The sequence below is a fragment of the Prionailurus bengalensis genome, chromosome C1 (assembly GCF_016509475.1).
Source record: "Prionailurus bengalensis isolate Pbe53 chromosome C1, Fcat_Pben_1.1_paternal_pri, whole genome shotgun sequence".
NCBI classification, from domain to species: domain Eukaryota; kingdom Metazoa; phylum Chordata; class Mammalia; order Carnivora; family Felidae; genus Prionailurus; species Prionailurus bengalensis.
In genome coordinates this window covers 19070160-19093370 of record NC_057345.1, presented here as the reverse complement: position 1 = coordinate 19093370, position 23211 = coordinate 19070160, and the positions used below count along the sequence as shown (strand labels likewise).

At 47.5% G+C, this 23211-nt stretch overlaps 1 protein-coding gene across 1 annotated transcript in view; it reads right to left on the bottom strand.

Annotated features, from left to right (window-relative positions):
• MAN1C1 (mannosidase alpha class 1C member 1) overlaps positions 1 to 22486 on the bottom strand; it is a 141260-nt gene extending 118774 nt beyond the window's left edge. The window contains 1 exon segment of the mRNA XM_043574097.1: positions 21730 to 22486. Within this exon segment, the coding sequence (XP_043430032.1) occupies positions 21730 to 22269 (540 nt within the window). The 5' untranslated portion in view covers positions 22270 to 22486.
• Positions 22487 to 23211: the final 725 nt, after the last annotated feature.

Genomic DNA, 23211 nt, shown 5'->3' with positions numbered 1-23211 from the left:
TGGCATGCTGATTTGGCTTCCACCATTATGTTGTTGACAGGAAGCAGGAGACAGGTAGTCAGGGAAGAGTGACAGTTTGGGGATTCATGTGATGACAATTAGCCAAGTTCTGCTCTGCTTCTCTTTACAAAGAAAACTTCCCTTCTCTTTGCTTTTGGAGTGCCATGTTAGAAGAGAGACATTTCCATGGCAACCTCATACACATTTAGTGATGTGTCACTAAATTTGTATGTGCACAAAGGCACATTAGGAGACTTTTTGAATGTGGCAAGAGAAATAGATTTTCATAATTGAATGTTGCCCTCAAGTCGAGTTTACCATTTGCTGAAAGCTGGGGCTGCAGCAGGGAGATGCTAACTCTGCCTCATCAGAATTGAGGCTCGACCCAAATATCTCAGCCGACTTGAGCTGAGGGCTGTCTCTTCGGGAGGCTGCTGCCCAGAAAGGGACTTAGACAGATGGGGGCGCAACCAGGGGGCCAAGATGGCCTTGGCAGAGACAGGGAAGCAGATCTATGTCACGTTTGGCCAGAGCCTGGGGAGAAAGAAAGCTATGTGTGTTAAGAATCAGACGTGACCCTGATCCTTTCCCAGGTTCTTGGCAGCCCGTGACCCCAAGACTGTCATCTGTTCCAACAAAGAGAACACTGGGAAAGACTAGCACTGATATCAGACAGTTCCCCCAAGAAGGGGAACACGAGGAAAAGAATGCCGAATCCACAGCCAGGAGTCCCAGGTGTGTGTCCCAGTTCCATCTCTTCCCAATCGTGGAACTCGGAAAGCCATTCTTTTCCTGAGCCTCAGTCCGTAAACTGGGAATAAGCTTCCTGAATCACCAGATGCGTCAAGGAGGCAGTGAATGGAGAAGCATCGCTATCAAACTGTAACACTGATAAATCACAGCACTGTTTATAAGGTGGCACTGACTTGACCCACGTATGCCAAAAGAGGCCTCTGCAAGATGCAGGCTGGGCTTCCAGAGCTTGGATATGGTGAAGGGGCCACCCCAACCCTGCTTGTGCTGAGTTGGGGCTGCTGTGGGTTTATGGTGACTCCCCGGTCTCTCCAGGAGCCGGTACAGCCAGCAAGCGATGAGAGAACAGTCCTGCAGCACCCGCCACAGCCCAGAGGCTCTGATGTAGGCTCTTGTGGTCCTCCCAAGTCCCCCCACACCTACCGTAGGTCCTAAGCCACTCAGTACAGCAGCCAGAGGGTCTGGGCATTGCATCATATGTACACTTAACTCACACATATTCGATTCTACCTATCTGCCACCCCCTCCCCTAATCTCTTTATCTTCCCTATTACTCTTTCCTCAAGCAAACTAGACCCTGGCATCCAGTGCCCCCAAGAAAAGAGAAGCCACCACTGAATAGCAAACAAAAGAAGCTGCTAAATTTTGGCTTTTGAGCTTCCAAGGGCAAGGGTCCTGGCAATGAGAGATTTTCAAGGATACGTTTGACTTTAACTTCACATGCTTGATTCAGATCCTAACCCCAGGTAGAGGGTAATCACCTAGCTGCCTCTGCCTCAGGAAAAGGGCATTGCTTCAGGGTAAAACACGGCCCTCCATACTGGAGCCCAGTAAAGTACCCCCATCCCTCATCATACTCTCCTTCCCCCCACGTCCCCATCAGCCTAATCGGTGGGCTGGGCTTGGATCTGTACCAGGCTTCCTTGGGTGAGGCCATCCTCTGCCACCGTCCCAGGCTCAGGGTCTAACACCTCACACCCACAAACATCACCTGGATGAGCCCTCCTGAGACGACCACACAGCCCCTCCCTACCCAAGTCACTGCCCCTTACATTTCCTGTCACACTCCCACCAAACTAGAGACGCTCAGCCATCCCTGAAGGTTGGACCTTAGGCTACCCAAGTATGCTTATGAACTCCGTTCAAGTTCCCCAGGCCCTGAGTCTCCTCTCTGCCCACTCCTGATGCCACCAGTCCCTGCTGCCCTGCACTGAGGCTGACTCCACATAACATTTTTGGTTTATGCCACAGGGGTTGGCACACTGAGCTCCTAAAGTCACTGCCTCCCCTCACATGGCTAATAAGAATGTAAGACAGTACAGCCGCTGTGGAAGTTTGTGGAAGAATTATCATGTGACCCAGTAATTCTACTCCTAGGTAGACACCCAAAAGAACTGAAAACATATGTCCACCCAAAACCATGTACACAGATGTTCACGGCTGCATTATTCATAATAGCCAAAAGGCAGAACTATCCCAGTATCCATCGACAGGCGAATGGATAAACAAAATGTGGCGTACTCGCACAAGGGGACTGGAGAGGGGGGTGCTGTTTCTGGGACCAGATGGTGGGGGTGCTTGTTCCAGGACTGGAAGGGGGCGCTGGCTCTGGGATTGGCGGGGGTGGGGTGCTGGCTCTGGGACTAGAAGGGGGTGCCAGCTCCAGGACTGGTGGGGGTGGGGTGCTGGCTTGGGGCAGAAGGCCCAGGCCCAGTGGTGGGAGGTCTGGGGAGGGGATGGGAGTGGGGGCGAGTAGCACTGCATAGATATAGAGACTCAGGAAGTTGGGACGCTTTTCAACTTAGCTGGTGGGGCTGCTCCAAGGTCCTCCACCAGCACCGACAAACCCGGTGTAAGGACAAGCATGGACGAAAGCACAGGAACTCATTTTAGCCTCTGTCACTTCTCTTGAGGAGGCTGAGCAACCCAGCACAGGCTGTTGTTGAAAATACGGTGACACATAGGGGCGCCTGGGTGGCGCAGTCGGTTAAGCGTCCGACTTCAGCCAGGTCACGATCTCGCGGTCCGTGAGTTCGAGCCCCGCGTCGGGCTCTGGGCTGATGGCTCAGAGCCTGGAGCCTGTTTCTGATTCTGTGTCTCCCTCTCTCTCTGCCCCTCCCCCATTCATGCTCTGTCTCTCTCTGTCCCAAAAATAAATAAACGTTGGAAAAAAAAAAAAAAAAAAGAAAATACGGTGACACAAGGGAGAAAGACACCACCCGCTTTTCAGTCCTGATGTGATGAACTGGAATTGACGAGCACTGGCCACAGCTCACCTGTTTTCCCAGGAAGACAAACAGACCTAAATATTCAGACTTCAAGATGCTCAAACCACTACAGGGAAACTTAGAGCAATTCGGGCAAGACAGAAGAGGCCAAGACTACCTCGTTGCCGCAACACAGGGACAGCTCTGGCACTGGGGCGTTCGGGGTTTCTTCCAGACACCGGTCGTAGGCTGGGGCCAGAAAGCAGAGGCCAGCTTCTGCAGCTCACACATCACGAGGAAATCCGGAAGGGTGTCCAGGGTGAGAATGCCCCACAGACGTTCTGTACATGGCGGTTTCCTTAGTGACTCTGCCAAGTGACCTTCCCCGCTGGGTGGCCGGCAGCTCGGTTTTAAGAGAACTCTTCACTGGATGGAGGATTCCGGCTACAAGCTAAGAAGAATGTGGTGGTATCTGTGGGGCCACTGCCTGCCTGTGGTCACTGGGGAAAGACAAAATGTATCTTCACTACTCCACCACTTCTTCCTTTCCTCGACAGCAATGAAGATTAACCTATGCCCTCTCCCTCCACACGTGGCCTCCTCCTACTGATGAGGGAGCTGGCCTGCGAATCTTTAGAGCGTGGCCAGGCTGGAGACGCACCATCCTATTTCCAGAAAGAAGGTGGAGGCACGGGTCTGCACGCTCTGCTGGGGCAAGGAAGAAGCCACGGGCTGGGGTCACTCAGCACCAGGCCAGGACAAGAGTCACATGTTGCCAGGTTAGCTCGTGGGCTCTCGATCAGAAGCCAAAAAGCAGACCACGCAGGACACTCGCTCCTCTTAGCAAAGGTCCGAAGGTGAGTCTTGATCCGCATCAGAAAACAAAGGGGAGAAACAGATCTAATCCTTGATGTCAGCAAGGAAGGCAAGCCAAGGAGTCTGCGGCCAGTACAGACAGCCCTCCGAAGCAGGGCAGGGGTGAAGAGGAGAGGACACAGCGCTGCAAGCCTGAGTCTGGGAGCTGGGCAGCCAGGTGTGGCAGAACCAGCTGGGAAAAGGAGGCTGGAGGCGGTTCTCTTGGTCCCTTTGCCACCTGACTCTACCTTCTCCCCAAATCTGTTTCTTCTTTAAAGACCGGTGCTCCCGAAGCTTTCCTTGAATGGCTTTGCACTCAAGCGTTCGACCCCCGTCACGCCACACTGTGACTTCTGCCACGCCATCACCAAACCCATATTTCCAACCACCCACTGGATGTGTCACTTCGATCTCACAAGCATGTCACTTTATCCTGCCTAGAGTTCAACTCATCTCCCCTCCCAGGGTTTCTCACTATTCCCACTCCCCGATGTCCCCATCTACCCCAGTAGAAACCTTGGGCATTCCACATTTCACCTCCCACATGCACACCCAGGACCCCTGCCCAGATCCAGCACGTGGAGCAGAATGCTATCCCGCAAGCCCACTACCTCTAGTACACTCCTCACATCTGCCTGAAATGCTGTCCTTTCCCCCAAGCTCATGGCAAATTGATGTGACTCCCCAGTCCTTTGGTCACCCCTTTATTTGGGCACCTCCACGGTGCTAGAATTTTATACACGTCTATCGCACTCTGGCCAGATGTTCTACTCGTTGTGGGCAGAAGCCTCATCTCTGCACCCTCAGGATCTCAGGCACTGCCTGGTGTGCAGGAAGAACAAGGTTAGTTCTCCGAAAAAGTTGCACCGAACAAAACAGATCAGCAGCGGGTAGTTAATATTCCTCTCACTGCGTATCAGTGCAACTACATTATTTCATAAAGTCTGGGTTGGACCTGTTTGACAACTAGATTTCCAACATGGATCAGCTCTGCAAATTCCGGCAGTCACATAAAGGCAGTTTCTAGAACAAAAACGATAGGGGGAGAAGCCCAGCAGCTAATAGAAAGGGAGGGCTGAGAATTGCATCAAGAGGGGAGGGGAGGTCGGGCCCAGAAATGCCCAGTCCCTCTCCAAGCCAGGAATGGCATTCACCCAGGAGACCTGGCAGAGATGGACCCATGCAGAAATGCCTCAGCATCTAATTAAACATTTTAGACTCCACTGCACAAGAGAAGGAAACCTACGTCCCCCACGGAACCCTGACAAATGAGTCGTTTCCAACCAATCTATCACCATAGCATCTGGGTACCTCAGGAAGATGAAAATAAGACCAATACATAAATGAAAACCAATATACAAACAATCGTGTCCCCACACAGGCCTCCATGAAGCCGCAGCCACAGCCATCTGCCAAGTTCCATCCTCGTCACCACTTCCTGCAGCCAGAGGCCTCTGAGTAAGCACGGTTTAATATAAGATTTAACAACAGAAGGAAATGTCTTCTCTGAAGTCTGAGTCTCCATTAATGCTCCTACGCTAAATGTCCACCCCTTGGAGCCGGAATGAAATAAGTTTGGGACAAATAGGACTTGTTCTAGATGCCACAGCAGCCAAAGAATTTGCTAGAAATAGTTGGGACAGATTGAAGATTCCTGCATGGAAACAGAGCTCTCAAGAGGACTTGTCACTAAGCCACGGGGACGACACTCACACCGATCTGTAGCTATTCTCACTTCCTGAAGCTTCCACCAGACGTGGCCTGGGTAGAGTTGATCCGATAACCCAGGACAGCAATTCTCAGGTTAAGTCACATTTAGCACCTGGCAAGGCAGAGACCGTGTGAAACTGCAGACCTGGCTGCCTGCTGTGTACACGCTGGGAGCTGGGTTCAGCTTTTCACTTCTTCAGCATCTCCTTTTCTCCCGAGCATCTGGTACTCGATTTAAGGCCCAAACAGCAATGTGAAAAGGCCGCTCTGTTAACTGGAAAGCGGCGGAGCAGCCATAGGCAGGAGGGCGGTGGTCTTTTGGGAGATCTACTTCTGGACAAGCAAATATTTTCATTCCAGATGTTTATGTCCTAACCTGCTTCCTCCAGAAAGGATTTCGGTGGGACAGGCAAATATTACGCAGCTACCGAATGTTTTCCTCCTTCTATGCACCTGTATGCGGTGGGAAGTGACTCAGACACACGATAATATCACACTATAAAATCCCTTAAAGCCAGAGACTCATCTTTGCCTTTCCTTCAGCTCATATAGCCTTCAGGGCATAACTGAGGCTCAAGAGACAGTTCGTGTTTTCAACACTTTTTCTTAAAAGTTTTAATAAATTCATGGCTTCCCTTGATCACGTTAACAGTATAGGCTCTTAACTCTAGAAAACTCTGTTTTAATTGAGTCGTTTCTCCAGCTCATTTTTTCCTTATCTGATCCTGGTCTCAGTCTGAATAAATACAGAAAATTTCCCAACTCTTCTATAAGTGGGTAAAAGGGAAATATAGCCAGGAAGGAGATACAGCCTACGTGAAGACAGAACTGCCATAGGTACGTTCTAAAGCATGGCTACACATTAGAACCACATGGAAGTTTTTAAAAATCCCGATGCTCAGACTGCACCCAATTAAGTCAAAATCTCTGGAGGAGAAACTCAAGTGTCAGTGTTTATGAAAATCCTCCATGGGGTTCCAGAGGGTAATAAAGGTTAGAATCCCTGTTCTTTTTTTTTTGATGTTTATTTTTGAGAGAGAGGGAGAGAGAGACAGAGTGTGAGCAGGGGAGGAGCAGAGGGAGAAGGAGACACAGAATCTGAAGCAGGCCCCAGGCTCCAAGCTGTCAGCACAGAGCGGGACACGGGGCTTGAGCTCATGAACCGCGAGATCATGACCTGAGTTGAAGCTGGACACTTAACCAACTGAGCCAACCAGGCACCCCTAGAATCCCTGTTCTGAAGATTCAACAGACCAGTTCTTTTGATACCTACCAAGACTGACAAGTTCTACTCTAATCCATCCCAAAGTGAAAGCTCTTCCTCTAAATTATTACCCATGAGCCTTAAATGAATAGAATGAATGTCAACCAAAGCATCAGAAGAGTGGGTTTACATCAGTGTATCACAGTTTAATCTGGCAGGGCCTGGAGGTGGTCACTGCCATTTCAGTGTCTTCATTCTCTCAGCTATAAAGTGGGATTATAGTCCATGCCATCCATGTATGCCACAGGCTGTTGTGGGGATCAGCTAAACTCTTAATGGGATGCTAGGGCTCTACTAAAAATACCACACACACAAGGAGTGTTTATCTCAGCTCCCCAGGAGGAGGTGGGCATTGTCCCAGCCCAACCCCCACTCCCCTCCAAATCAGATGCCCTGCAGATTCACCCTGGGCATTTAAATGCCAGTGGGTGGTACAGAGGCCAGAGAGTCAGAAACCCTTTTTATAACATACAAGACGACTTCAAATACCAGGGCTGACAATCTGGAATTCTGGTGCCAAGTTTAAGAGCACTTTACTCAGAGTACAGAGAATCTTATTATGCTTTAATCTAATTCAGTGCCTAATCACAGGAAATGTCTAACATTGTCTCCCTCGGCCCCATCTGGACTGACACTACTCTGGTACCATTCTTAGCTACTCAAGGATCAATAACCAGATGGACCTCCTAGCATGATTATAAGAAGGCTATTCCACAGTACTACCTCTGAAAGTACATCCGTGTGAAGTCTCTGCCCCTTACATAATTATACATCCAAAAGGACCTATATCTGAAACTGCTAGAGAAGTCTCTAGACTGAGCTGCTATTTTTCTGTCTAAGCATTAAGGTTTCTCTGTAAAGGGTTTCCTTATACCCTAAAGTAACAACATTGGTCATACTTTAGAGGCTGCTCTCTAGGCCAGTCCTGAAAGCAAGAAACTAAAGTCTTCTCTCCCCATTGATTCTTATAATTAAAAACCAAGACTACTCCAGAGTTCTGTAAGGTATGCGGTAGACCTGGAGAACAGCTTCTGGGAGAGTTGGAAAGGAGGAAGATTTGCTGATTTAGGTCAAGAACACAAGCACAGAAAAAACAAAAATGGTTCTGTAATGTCTTCCCAGGAGATCAGCATCTACTTGGCAAAGTTTAGCCTTAATCTCTGAAAAGCTCATTCCAGGAGTGAAAATGGGGGAGAAGGATCTTAAATAAGTGACTTATACATTTTATTCAACACCCCACCCATTCCAAAGGACACAAATGAAGTTAAAGAGAGCCTTTGCCATAAGATACTATCTTCGCCCCACACTGAGCTTTCTTGAATAAGGGGAAATAATCAGATCTCACAGAACGCACCTTGGAAATTCTGAGCCACATGTATTTAGCTTTCTTCTGATCAGTAATTCAGCAATTTGGCCTACATAAGCATCTTTTTTTTTTTTTAATGAAAGAATTTACAAACCAAGGTTTAAAAAGTAGTAAATAGACTTAAGGTAAGGAGGCCAGAAAAATTATTTGACAGGTTAAAAAATCCTGGGAAGAAAGTGACACTAACGGAGGCTGCTGGAACATCACAGATACCAACAAATATTTCTTCTAACATCTAAAAACAGATGAGCAAAAAAAAAAAAAAAATACACAAATAACTTAAAATCACATCAACCAAAAATTAGGAGCCCTTTGATGTTCTCTTTATTTAGGATGTAGGTTCAGTACAAAATTATATTTCACGTACCCAGTACCAATTTCTAAAAATAAATAAGAATCTTTAAATATCTAAATTACACTAAAATACGTACTTGATAAAGTTCACATCATTGATTCAGGAGCGTTTAGAAACCTACTCAAAGTGTTCATTTGCACTTACATATGATGCTAAATTATCAAATCTAGATTGAATGGTTTCTTGGCCACGTACAGATTAGAAAATCACAAAATTGGGAAAGTAGAAAATAAAGCAGCCAGATCAGGTATCCTGACAACTACAAGAAGTGACAGCTGATAGCTTAACAGAAAGAGGGGAGAAAAACCACATAAAAGCAGATGAAGCTAGGATCTTTAAAAGGTAGGATTCACAATGTTTAGCACAGAATCTTTTAAAAAATGAGTAGACATATGAAAATGTACAAAAAAGTGACCCATAACCAGGAGATAAAAACAGTCAGTAAGTACAGACTCAATGATGACAAAGATTTTGGAAACAGCAAAAAACACCATTTGAAAAACTATTATAAATACCCCTTGGAATTTAAAGAAAACTATGGAAATAATAAATGAACAGATGGGAAATATCAGAGAAACAGAAACAATGGAAAAGGTCCAGATGGAAATTCTAGAAGTAAAAAAAATAAAATTTAAAAATCCTTGAAATAAAAAAATTCACTGGGTGGGCTTAACAACCAATGGAAAAGTTCAGTGAACTTGAAGATATGTTAATATAAATTATCTACATCAAAACACAAAAAGGCTGAAAAGAAAATGAAGAGATTCAGTTATCTGTAAAAAAGTATCAAGGGGCGCCTGGGTGGCGCAGTTGGTTAAGCGTCCGACTTCAGCCAGGTCACGATCTCACGGTCTGTGAGTTAGAGCCCCGCGTCAGGCTCTGGGCTGATGGCTCAGAGCCTGGAGCCTGTTTCTGATTCTGTGTCTCTCTCTCTCTCTGCCCCTCCCCTGTTCATGCTCTGTCTCTCTCTGTCCCAAAAATAAATAAACGTTGAAAAAAAAATTTAAAAAAAAAAAGTATCAAGCAATCTAACTTCTATGTAACTGGAGTTCTAAATGGGGGTGCCTGGATGGCTCAGTCAGTTAAGCCTCCGATTCTCAACTTTGGCTCAGGTCATGGTCTCACAGTTCGTGGGTTCGAGCCCTGCATCGGGCTCCATGCTGACAGTGCGGAGCCTCCTTTGGATTCTCTCTCTCTCTCCCTCCCCCTCCCCTGGGCACACACTCTCTCTCAAAATAAATAAATAAACTTTAAAAAAGGAGGAGGAGGAACGAAGAAGAAAAGTAATAGGAGATGGAATGGGGCAGAAAAAAAATGTTGAAGAAATATGAGCCAAAATTTTTCCAAACTTGATGAAAAAATACCAATCTGCAGATATAAGAAACTTAACAAACCCCAAGAAAATAACCAGTGACATCCACATCTAGGCATATCACAGTTGAATTGCTGAAAATGAAAGGCAAAAGTAGCATACCAAGAGAGGGGAAATATATACAGGGAAATATACTCCAACCTTTCATCAGAAACAATGAAAGCTACAAGACAATGGGTCTTTCATTAAAGAAAAATAAAATTTTATACCCATCAAAAATAGCCTTTTAAAATGAAGGCAAAATAGAGACATTTTCAGGTAAACATAAGCTACAAGGATTTGTGACCAGCAAACCTATACTACAAGGAATATTAAGAGTTGTTTTTCAGGCTGATGGGAAAGAGGTACCAGAACTCAGACATGCAAGAAGGAATGAAGGACACTATAAATGGTAAGTATGTGGATGAATAAAAAGACTCCAATTTATTCATTTATTCAAGAAAACCGTTTGAAGCAAAATAAATTACTAATGTGTTATGAACTATATATGTAGAAGCAAAATATATGACATGAGAATGAAAACTGAAAAGAGGGTAACACAAGCAGATTGTCAGACTAGATAAAGAAGTGATAAGAAGATAGTGAATGAAGCCCAAAATAAGCAGAAGGAAGGAAACAGAGGCAAATGTAAGTATTAAAATTTTTTTTTAAAAAAATAGATATTTTAAAAAAAAAAGATCAGGGGTTGGGGCACCTGGGTGGCTCAGTCCGTTAAGCGTCCGACTTCAGCTCAGGTCATGATCTCACAGTTCGTGAGTTCGAGCCCTGCATCAGGCTCTGTGCTGACAGCCTAGAGCCTGCATCAGATTCTGTGTCTCCCTCTCTTCTGATCCTCACCTACTCACACTCTGTCTCTCTCTCCTTCAAAAATAAATAAACATTAAAAAAAAAAGATCAGGGGCACCTGGGTGGCTCAGTCCGTTAAGCGTCCGACTTCAGCTCAAGTCATGATCTCATGGTTTGTGAGTTTGAGCCCCATGTCAGGCTCTGTGCTCGGAGCCTGGAGCCTGCTTCAAGTTCTGCTTCTCCCTTTCTCTGCGCGCCCCCTTCATGCTCTGTCTCTCTTAAAAATAAATAAACATTAAAAAAATGTTTTTAAAAAGATCAAAAGTTGGTTCCAAAGATCAGTAAAAATTGATGAACTACTAGCTACACTATTTTTTCAAAAATTTTTTAGTGTTTTTATTTTATTTTTGACAGAGAGGGAAAGACAGACAGAACATGAGCGGGGGAGGGGCAGAGAGAGAGGGAGACACAGAATCCGAAGCAGACTCCAGGCTCCGAGCTGTCAGCACAGAGCCTGATGAGGGGCTCGAACTCACAGACTGCGAGATCATAACCTGAGCTGAAGTCAGACGCTCAACCGACTGAGCCACCCAGGCGCCCCCTAGCTACACTATTTTTAAAGAATGCAACAAAGAAAGCAATTACCAATATGGAAAATGAAAGAGGGAGCACCACTACAGGTCCTACAAATATTAAAAGGAAAATGAGAATCTTGGGAACAACTTTATTCTAATAAATTCTATAATTTGGATGAAATAGACAAATTTGTTGAAAGCAAAACTGACAAAACTGACAAGACAAATTCTGAATAGCCTTATATCTGTTAAAGTAATTGAAATGATCATTTAAAACCTCTCTCTCTCTCTCTCTCTCTCTCTCTCTCTCTCTCTCTCTCACACACACACACACACACACACACACACACACCCTGTAGGCCTGGATGGCTTTGGTGGTGGTAAATGGTAAATTCTATCAAACATTTAAGGAAGACCTAATATTAGTGTCCCACAAACTTGTGCAGAAAATATGAGAACATTTTTCAGCTCATTTTATGAAGTAACATAATGCTGTACCAAAAACCAGACAAAGCCCTTACAGGAAAACTATAGAGCAATATGCCTCATGAACACAGATGCAAAAATTCTTAACAAAATACTTGAAAAGCAAATGCAAGTTTACCATTCTTTTAAAATCAATATGATTTGGAGGCACCTGGGTGGCTCAGTTGGTTGACCATCCGACTTCGGCTCAGGTCATGATCTCTCAGTTCATGAGTTTGAGCCCCATATCAGACTAGCTGCTGTCAGCCTGTCTGCCTGTCAGAGCCCTGCAAAGCCTACTTTAGGTCCTCTGTTCCCGCCCACCCCCCCCCGCCCCCGCTCTTCCCCCATTTGCACATTCTCTCTCTCAAAAAAAAATTTTTTTTAAAAAGGATAAAATCAATATGACTTACCATATTAACAGAATTAAAGAGAAAATATGACCATCTCCAGAGACGCAGAAAAAGTATTTGACAAAATTCAATTCCATTTCTGATAAAAACTCTCAGCAAACTAGGAACGTTATGGTAACTTCAACCTGATAAAAGGCATCTACCAACACCTATACCTAACATCATACTTAATGTAAAAGACTGAATGCTTCTCCCTTGAGATCAAGAGCAAAGCAAAGAGGTCAGTTCTCACCACTTCTATCTCACATTGAACCAGAAGTCCTAGCCAGTGCGATGAAGGAAGAAAAAGAAATAAAAGGCATAAAACATTGGAAAGGAAGAAGTAAAACCGTCTTGACTCATAGACAACATAATTGTATACCTAACAGATCCTAAAGAATCTACAAAGAACAAACTTAATAAGTGAACTCAATAAGGTCACATGACACAAAATCAATATACAAGAATCTACTGTATTTCTGTGTACTAGCAACAAAAATTTAAAATTTAAAGATTACTATTTACAGTAGCAAATGGCTGTTGTACTAAAAGACGTTCAAGTCCTCTACATCAAAAAGTACAAACCATCGTTGAGAGAAAGAAAATCTAAATAAATGGAAAGAGATACCACATTCATGGATCAAAGACCCAATATTGTTAAGATATCGGTTCTCCCCAATTTGACTCACAGATTCAAAGCAAACCCAATCACACTCCCAGCAGGAATTTTCGCAGAAACTGACAAGCTCATTCTCAAATGTTTGCAGAAATGCAAAGGATCTACAATAACCAAAGCAATTTTGAAAAGGAAGCTCAAAGATAGAGGACCTGCTTTTAAGACTTATTATAAAGCTACAGCATCGAGATAGTATGAATTAGCATAAACATAAATCAGTAGAACAGAAGAGTCCAGAAACAGAACCACGTATATGTGGTCGATTACTCTACCATGGATTCAAAGCAATTCAATGAGGAAAGGAGAGACTTTTCAACAAAAAGTGGTAAACAACTGGACATCTAAAAGTAAAATAATGACTCTCAACTCCTACCTCATAACACATACAAAAATTAGTTAGAAGTAGACAGGAGACCTAAAAGTAAAAACTAAAATGATCACGCTTCTGGAATTAAAAGGAGACTATTTTCATGACCATGGGGAAGGGAAAGGCTTTTTGGCTTTGTTTTTTTTTTTTCTAAGTAGACACAGAAAGCACTAACCATAAAAGAAAATATTGATACACTGACTTCATCAAAATTTAAAACTTCTGTTCTTTGGAGCACCTGGGTGGCTCAGTCAGTTGAGCTTCCAACTTCGGCTCAGGTCCTGATCTCATGGTCTGTGAGTTCAAGCCCCGCGTCGGGCTCTGTGCTGACAGCTCGGAGCCTGGAACCTGCCTCAGATTCTGTGTCTCCCTCTCTCTCTGCCCCTCCACCACTTGCACTGTGTGCGCGCGCGCGTGTGTGTGTGCGCGCACGCGCGCATGCAAGTGTGTGTGTGTCAAATAATGAATAAACATTAAAAAAAACTTCTGCTCTTTGAATGGGCACTAAGAAAATGAAATATTCTCGGAGCTAATATGTATGTATGTATGTTTAGTTATTTTTGAGAGTGAGAAAGCGTGAGCTGGGGAGGTGCAGAGACACACACACACACACACACACACACACACACACACACAATCTGAAGCAGACTCCAGGCTCTGAGCTGTCAGCACAGAGCCTGATGCAGGGCTCGAACCCACGAGCCATGACATCATGACCTGAGCTGAAGTCGGAGGCTAAACCGACTGAGCCATGCAGGCACCCTTGGGAGCTAATATTTATAAAAGACTGGGAGTGAATATTTATAGTATGTATATCTGACAAAGGACTTATATCCAGAATATATAAAGTATTTCTATATCCAATAAGATGATAAACAGCCCAATTTTTTAATTTAAAAAAGGGCATAAGATTTGAATAGACACTTTTAGGATGATACATAAATAGTAAACACATGAAAAGATGTTCAATACCGATAGTTAACAAGGAATCAAAAATTAAAGCTACAATGAAATATTACTACACATCACATAGAATGGCTAAATTTAAAAAGGTGGACAATAGCAAGTGTTGACAAAGATGCAGAATTCTCACACACTGCGGACAGAAGAATAAAATGGCCTTAACTACTTAGGGAGAATATCTCCAGTTTTCCTATAAAGTTAAACATATGTCTACTCTATGAACCAGCAATTCTATTCCCAAGTATTGACACAAAAGGAATGGAACGATGCCTATACAAAGCCTGTACATATAATATTCACAGCAGCTTTATTCATAATAGCCAAACACTGGAAACAACCAAAAAGTCCAACTACGGGTGATGGATAAACAAACTGCAGTATATTCATGCAGGAGAACATATCTCAACAATAAAAAGGAATGAAGTATGGAATATGTTCAGGGATGAATTTCAGAAACATCCTTGGTGAAGGAAGCCTTGCACAAAAGGGCATATGTTATATTACTCCGTTTATTTCAAGTTCCAGAACAGGCCAGACAAATCTCTTGTGACACACTGAAATAGGAGATGGGAGGTGGGTGATGGGGGATTGCCTGGGAAGGAACAGAGGGACCTTTCTGAGGCGATGGGAATGTTCCACACCTTCATGGGTGCTTTACGCGGTTTTCTGCATTGGTCAAAATTCAGCAAACTGTATATTTAAGATCTGTGCATTTTGCTATATGTAAACTACACTTAAATAAATAGGTAGTACCTGCATCACAGGGTTGTTGTTAAAAAAAAAAAACAGGGACAAAAACACAGGGAGAGGCACTGAGAGGCCAAAAGACACCTATACAACTCAGCAGGCCCTACAGAACATGCTGTATTGCACAGTCGATTTTCTGGACCACCAAGTCATGACAGAGGTGGAGGAGCGGGGAGAAATCTATTATTCAACCACTGAAAATGGTTGTTATTTAGTGAACACTGTTTGCCTGTAAGTTTCACCTGTGGAGCAGGCGATACCCCGAGCATGCCAGATAAAAGCACAATTATTGCTCATCGATTAAAAAGAACGCTAATCAGTCTGCCAAAGTTCCTTCTGTAAAAGTTACCACTAGCGGTTCTGCACTAATACAGATGGACAACTGCCCTGGTCTTGGCCTTTAATTAATGAAAAGGCGGAGTTAAGAGACATACTCAGGCCTCCTCGTGAGTAAGAGCTGTTCTGACTGCCTGCCTGCCTGCCTGCCAAGTTTGGGGAGCTCTCAACCCAAATCTTAGAAAACAGCCTTTTCAGGGAAGAAAACACCTACGCCTGGGCCACCACACATACTGAGCCTGAAACCTATAGCTGTGGTCTCCATGGTTTCTGCTCTCTTGGTGGAGGTCTGACTTGTAGTGATCTCAGCCACATCAACTCTGCATTTAAAAGAACCAAAATTGGGGGCGCCTGGGAGGCTCGGTCGGTTGAGTGTTCGACTTCGGCTCAGGTCATGATCTCGCAGTTTGTGAGCTCGGGCCCCACATCGGACTCTGTGCTGACAGCTTGGAGCTGGAACCTGCTTCAGATTCTGTGTCTCCTTCTCTCTCTGCCCCTCCCCCACTTGTGCTCTGTCTCTCTCTGCCTATCAAAAATAAATAAATGTAAAAAAAAAATTTTTTTTAAATAAAAGAACCCAAATTGGGGCACCTGGCTGGCTCACTTGGTAGAGCATGTTATTCTTGATCTCAGAGTCCTGAGTTCAAGCCCCACACTCTGTGTGGAGCCTACTTTAAAAAATTAAAAATAGGGGTGCTTGGGTGGCTCAGTCAGTTAAGCTTCCAGTTTCGGCTCAGGTCATGATCTCACGTTCACAAGTTCAAGCCCCGCATCGGGCTCTGTGCTGACAGCTCAGAGCTTCAGATTCCTTCTTCAGATTCCGTGTCTCCCTCTCTCTCTGCTCTTCCCCACTCATGCTCTCTCTCTCTCTCTCAAAAACAAATATTTTTTTAAAAGTGTAATAAATAAGAGAACCAAAACTATGCTGTTTTGGCTATTAACTAGCCTCCAGAACCAAGTGGGGGGAAAGAAGAGGACTTAGGCCCTAGGGTCCTCAGTATTCTTTTGAGGAGTCTTCAATTTGATGTCTTGTCATCATCTGCCATGACGATGCAGAGCTAAGAAAGTCTTGTTTTGTTTCCCCAAATCATGCAAACACTCGCCTGTGAGGCCCTGGCCCTGGGGTAGTTGGAGGTCAAGAACCAGGGCTTACTGTCTGAATGAGCCTGGTCTTTCTGGACCACAGGTGTAGAGAACTGGAATCATCATCATCATCATCACCATCATCTTGGATCAAAGACACTCGTCCCTGCTCCATGCACGGTTCCTCTTTTAAAGTAATGTAACAAATACCCATGAATTCACCTGAGGCAGCTACTCTCCTGAATCATGTCCATCATTCCCTTGCTAAGGCTTTCCTGACCTGGCCAATGAAAACAAGGCAGGGAGAGAATTCCCTAAAGCTCTCCCACCACCTCCCTTTGTGTAACACAGACTCAACCCAGGATACAGGAAGGCCAGAGGCGGTACCCACAGGACTGGTTGCCCACCAAGATTATGAAACCGCTTCCCTGAATGGAATTCCTTTCCAATTTGTGAGCCTGATTTATTTTCTTCAGTAAGAGAAAAGATGTAAGTCCCTTTGAGCAAAGTATGCCTGATATATATCACAATATTTATTTTTGGTAGAGTAATGGATCAGTCTTCAGGGAAAGCTAGAGAAAAAGCATTTCTTGAGCTTGGATGTAAATCAGTCACTCCAAAAACCGCAGGGGAATCTATATTCTTACCCCTCTGCTAACTACAGTGTGAACTACACAGCTGACTTTTAAAAGTCATTGTTTCTAGACCTAACACTAACGACAGAGGTAAGGATGTGAGTCCCCACAAACAACTGCTCCTGAAATGTCTGCACCTAATTCCCCCAAATGAGAGTGCAATGCAAAATAAGAGATCCAGCTGACCTGTGGGTGTGAAGTTGTCCACCTGGTGGGGACAAGGTCTAAGCTTTACACACAGTACTCCATTCCAAGGAAGAAGGATGAGGCGTGGCTGGGCTTAGGATGTAAGGGTCTCCCAAAGGACCTGTCCAGTTACTATGGGCCAGACTTCCTATCTACATGAAATGTATCATAGAGCAGGACAAGAGTAAAACTGAAGGACAGGGAGAAGAAAAGATCTTCAACGAATCTGCAACTTAAACAGAGCTCTTCAAAGGAAAGAGTGTTCCTAATATTAATTACCCAGAACATCTCACAGGCTCAGATTCACATGCTACAAAGAACACAAAGCCCTTTAATTTTCCTACCCTTCCATGGCCCTAGTGGTGATAAATCAGATATACAGGGAAACCACACATGACTAACGAACCAGCCCATTAATGGCGAGCAAAGATCATTTGCCAAGATGACTTATTCAGACATAGTCACATATCATAACCAGCGATATCCTGGAGGCTTAACGCAGCAGGCATAGAAAGCAAGAGCTGGGGCCCTCCCTGCCAAGTTTCAGGCACTCCAGGGCAACTCGGGCATCCTCCAGATGCCTGCTATGCAGGCATGAAAAGACTTTATTCGTGGCTGCCACCTCCCCACTCTCTTCAAGGTAGACTACTTGCACTTGGAAAATTACTGCAACTTCTAAAAGGCCTCTTGGGTCACGGAGCTGCTAAGTCCCCAGCCTTGCCATGGCCCCTACGCTGACACTCTTAGAATTGCAGGTACCCTCAGGAAGAAGACCCAACTTTTGCCACCAGCAACTTTAACTGTTAGTTTATAGATCTCTGCTGTAGCCACTCATTTAAGTAACTAAGTTCCAACTAGGTGTCAGACCCTATTCTAGGTGCTTGGGCAGATCCATAAACAAAACAGTAAACAGGCGGGAGTGAAGGAAAGACAAGGGTCCCTTAAATGCCAGTCCCTTTGTTTTACCAGGAAAGCAGGCCCAGTGATAGACAGGAGTTTTTCTTTGAGGTCAGAGTTGATGGCATGACTAGGTCTTGAACCCAGGCTGGATTCTTAGCAGGACCGCCACATTCGGTGGTGCATAAGGGGACTGGACAGAGAGGATGGGGATGAAATTCAACCCATGTTCTGCCTATGGATCAGGGGAAGCTCCATTCCAATACTACATTCTCACTGTCTCAGACTTCCCAGTTCCCTTTAACAAAAGCCCCCTAAACTGGAAGGGACAACTGAGGTTCCCCAGATTGGCAACCAACCATCAGCAGCAGGACCCAGGAGAGTGTGAACCCTTTCACTGAGATGTAACCCTGACAAGCTACACACCCCCCCAGCGCTTGTTATGAGTGAGAAAATCTGTTGAACTCGAATCTGTAAGGAATCCACCAATGGCAAAGCTCCCCTATAATTAATGATTATGACAATAATTTCCTATATCATCTTCAGATCTGGAAGAGAAGGCTGCTAGCAAGCTGTTTTACATTCTCGCCAACTCCTTTACTCTTCATGATCCCAGGCTGAGGAGTTGTCACTGTTCAATCCCATCTCTAAAGTCCCATCTGGGGGCGCTGGGGTGTCCAACTCTTGATTTGGGCTGTCACGATCTGATAGGTTGTGAGATCGAGCCCAGCGTGGGAGCTTGCTTTATCTATTCTTGACTAAGTGCCAGGGATGCAACAGTGAATACCACCACAATCGTCAACAACAGCACGCCATTGTCACCTCATGGAACTAACTAGCACATTGCAAACAGAGCTGGGAAAAGCCCAACTGCTAAGGAGTCCCTGACCAGACTGGCAGTCTACTTAGGGACTGCGTCTGGAAGCAAGGGTGTATGCGACACTCCCTCACTCCATTTTACAGAAGGAAAAATAAGGTCCAGGAATGAGAGCAGGTAGCTTGCCCAAAGTCAGATGTTGACAGTTGAACTGTCATTCACATTCTCTGGGTCTCCCCTTTCCACCACATTGCCTCCTGCAAGGTTCCATGGCTGCAGAATGAAGAAAAATAGTTGGTTCTATGGACAGATTGTTTCCTGATGTACGTACACACCCAGAACATGTGGCTTCAACCCATCTTATCAGCACAGACCCCATGGCCATGTTCATCTCTCAAACCAGAAGTTTATAAATATACTTCATTGATCTAGAGCCTGGGTGTCCAGTCTTCATTCACTCTCATTTATCACCCTCTCTGTGTCTCTCTTGACGTTTACTTTCACTTTAAAAACCTCGTCTTATAAGAACAGAGCCCTTTTTATCTGATACTAGCTCCCCCTCTGCTCCTGGGGTCTAATCAATCCATGTCTGGAAATAAACAAGCCAGAGAGGGAAGCACCAGTCCCTCTTACGAAAACAGGCACCTTTCTAAAATGATCTACCCCTGGGCACGGCACAGATAGAAATTTAAATGAGAAGGAAATAAAGACATCCTCCAGCCATAGTCCTATGCATTCCCTATCAGGCAGGACACCGGGGAAGGTAGCTCTGTGTTAACAGCTAACCCAAAGACTCGGCCCCACATTTTCCAGGTCGTTGGGAGGGGTGGGGGTCCAAACTCAAGAAGCCTGAAGAGACAGCAGGCTTCAACATATTCTAGTATATCTGGTTCAGCCTCCTCTGTTCTGAGGAGCTTAAGGTCTTCAGGAGAGTAAGAGAGGGCTCACTGAACACCAACTGCAGGTACATGCAAGCGGGCCTCCAGCTGCTACCAGCGGTGCTCAGAGATGCCAGTCTGAACGATCCAGACATCTGGCAACCAACACAAACCTTCACCCGTCATATTATTTTACACCCACCTGCAGAGCAGAGTCTCCACACCTCCCACCACCCCCCAGCTGCTGCAGCCTGCAGCCTCTGCCGGCAAGGGAAGCTGTCTCTGTATGTAGAGGGGCAGAACCAAGTCCCCACTAGCCAGCACCCCCTTCCTACCATGGCTCCCGGCCCCAGGCTTTCAGAAATAGGTCACATATCTAGATGCAAATGCAGAAAGCACCTCTTCTGATGAGGACAGCAGTTAATTCTTCATTCTTTGGGGGAGGCTTCTGAAAATCTGATGGCAGCACGGGACACCCCCACGAAAAGCTGCATGCGTGTAGTTTATATGTAATGTCACTGGGAGTTACTGCTCTCCAGGGGGGTATAAAAAGGCAGAAAGGGCTAATGTGCTCAGAGCTGGCTTCAAGAAAGGGAGCTGCGGGCGGTTCACATAAGTAGTCAACGGCACAGTTCTTAACCAAAAAGGGGGAAATGATGTCCCTTCCTTAGCTCCTGCAAGTTCCAGCCTTCAATTAACGTTTGAGATTTCAACAAGAATTTGAAAACTGAGAGTGCGCGCGCACACACACACACACACACACACACCCCAAGGACTCATCTTTGTGGCTTTCTATCTTGACGTCATAAAATGTCCTGTGACTGCTAGTTAAGATAGTCTCCAAACGGGGCTTATCTTGGAAGGGCTGAGTACCAACAGAGGTAAGAAGTGTGGGAGAGGTGGACAATGCGATGGAGGACAGTCCAGACACGGAGAAAGGAACAGCCAAGTTCTCCACTGGCTCTGAGCAGATCTCGGCAGGGCAGGTCCTGACCCTTGCTGCCGACTCCCCCTGGAAATCAGACCTGCTGACTCCTTTGCAGCAAACAAAAAGTCCAGACAGAAACAGTCCTTTCCTTCTGGGTCCATCCATGGCATGGGGAGGGCCAAGGCAGGGGTGTGGGGGAAGCATTCTCTCATTTCTAGGGAGGAGACCCTGGCCCACTGCTTGCCCATAGCCCCCTCGTGGCCTGGGGGTGTCACTGCAGCCCCCTCTGCATTGCTGGGCAAAAACCTCAGGCAGGCAGCTGTAACAGTGGTACAGCTGAGTGTTTAGTTACCAGTGGCGGCTTGGCAACAATCTTCAAGCCACGGCGAGGCTGCGTTTGCTTTTGGTTTCTTAAGCTGAGACCAAGGCTCATACTCAAAGTGATCCTTCTAAACCCCTCCCTCCCACAATCCCTACAGGGAACAAGTCCAAGACCCGCTTCATTAGGCCAATCACCTCAGAGCTTCTGTAACATTACCACCACCCTATTGATCATTCCTTCCTGCATCACATGCAATTATGTACAACTGTTCCCAAGCTCAACAGAAATAGTTAGCAAGAATCCACAACACTTTCCGGCTTGATTACAAAATACTTTCAGGACACCAGATACACCCCCAAATCCTGGATTTCCAGTTAGCAGATCCTACAGGGGTTTAGGGAAAGTCAGGACTTACGAACACACAGTGAGAAAGAAAGTGGCTCTTGGCCCTGTGCAAGCAGAGAGGGTGTCCATTAACGAACCTAACTAGCAACTCCACAAAGGGACAGAGCCCACCTGGGCTGGGGACTTGACTGGAAGGACCAGAGTCCGGGAGTAGGGCAGAGTCTATCCAGCGTTTCAGCTACTGTCAGGGATGGAGATGATGAACTGAACCCAGCAGTGGGAAAGTGCCCACTAAAGAGAAAGTGGAAAGTTTGGGAGGAGAGAGGACGATGCAGTGTGCCAGGAGGGCCTAAAGTAGTGAGTGGTCCAGGGACCAGAAGTGACTGGGGCCAGGGGAAACGGATGGAAGCACAGAGAGTCTTCCTTTTCCGAAGAAGGGGAGTCCTTACCTCCTTGATTTTCTCCCGCTGGGCTCGAACTAGGCTCTGGGGCTCCTTACTCTCATCCGCCCTAGTCCCCAGGACCGGGTGCCGGAGGCGGCTCTGGAACGCGTGGAAGTCAAAGCTAAATGGAATGCTCGGCTCCTGGGGTCTGAGGGCCGCGCTGCCGCTGCTCCGGGCCGCCGTGGCCATTTCGCGCGTCCCGGTGGGGTGGGTGCGCCGCAGCCACCCTTTCCGGCGCCGGGCATTGGCTTGGCTGCTGGCGTCGTCCTCACCCGGGGCTGGCACGGCGGGGGCCGGGTTGGGAGGCGACTCCTGCTCGCGGGCCAGGGGGTGGCCGGCGACTTCGGCCACCACCTCCAGGCCGGGCTGCTGGGTCCGGGGGGCCAGGAAGAGGCGCTTGAGGCGAGAGGAGTTGGGCAGCAGGAAGAGCGCCCCGAAGCACAGGGTGACGAGGCCCGAGAGGAAGAGAAGGAAGAGGAACTTCTGCGGCAGCCGCAGCCCCCACGGGGAGGCCGGGACGAAGACGGGCACTTTCCTCATGAGCATCGTGGCCTGGCGCGGGGCTGGGGCCGGTCAGCTCCGGCCGGGCCCCCCCACCCCGAGGCCCTCGGAGGGCAGGCACTGGCCGGCAGGGGGCTTGGCGCGGGGAGGTCGTCGAGGGGCGCCGCCCGGGGTGGGGGTCCCTGAGAGTTTCGCCGCTTCGGGGGCCGCCCCTGAAGTTCAAGGAGTTTGGGGGCGCGTCCCCCCGCGCCGAGGCGGGGGCGCAAGGGCCTCGGCGGGGCCCGGGCGCGCCGGGCGGCACGGCTCGGGGCCCGGGCCCGCAGGGGTCGGCCGCGCGCCACAGCCTTCGCTCCGGCCGCCGCGGAGCCCCTCCTCGCAGCGGCCGGAGCCCGCGGGGCCCGCTGCTTCCCGCGCTGCGGCCGCCGCCGGGGCCGTCACATGCCGTCCTCGGCGCCCAGGCTGTCCGCGCGGAGGGGCGCCCGCAGGCCTCGTCCCCGCGCCGCGCCGCCCGCAGCCCCTCGGCCCAAAGTTTCAGCCTCAGAAGCAGTTTCCAGAAGGGGCCGGCTCAGGGGGCGAGGCGGTGGCGGGGCTGGCGTGTCAGCGCCGCTGAGAGAGCGCGCCGACCCGGCCGGGTCGTGACAGCTCCCGGCTCGGCTATCGGGACACGTCCACAACTTTGCTCCGCCGCGGAGCGGACGCCGGGCAGCGGGAGCGGGCACTTCTGAGCCCCCAGGGCAGGGGGCTTCCTGGGCCCCCGGGAGCAGAGGGACGCCCGAGCCGCGCGGTCCGGCGCCGGGCGCAGTCCGCCGTCCGCGACCAGCCGCGGCGGGGCGGCTGCAGCTGCGCCCGGGAGTGCGGACTCCCGCCCCGCCAACTCGCTGGGGCTCGGCGACCCGCTGGGATCACCTGTTCCCGGCCCCCGCCGGCCCCGCGGAGCGCGCAGCCCCGGTTGCACCTCTCCCGCTGCAGCTGGCGTCCTCGCAGCGG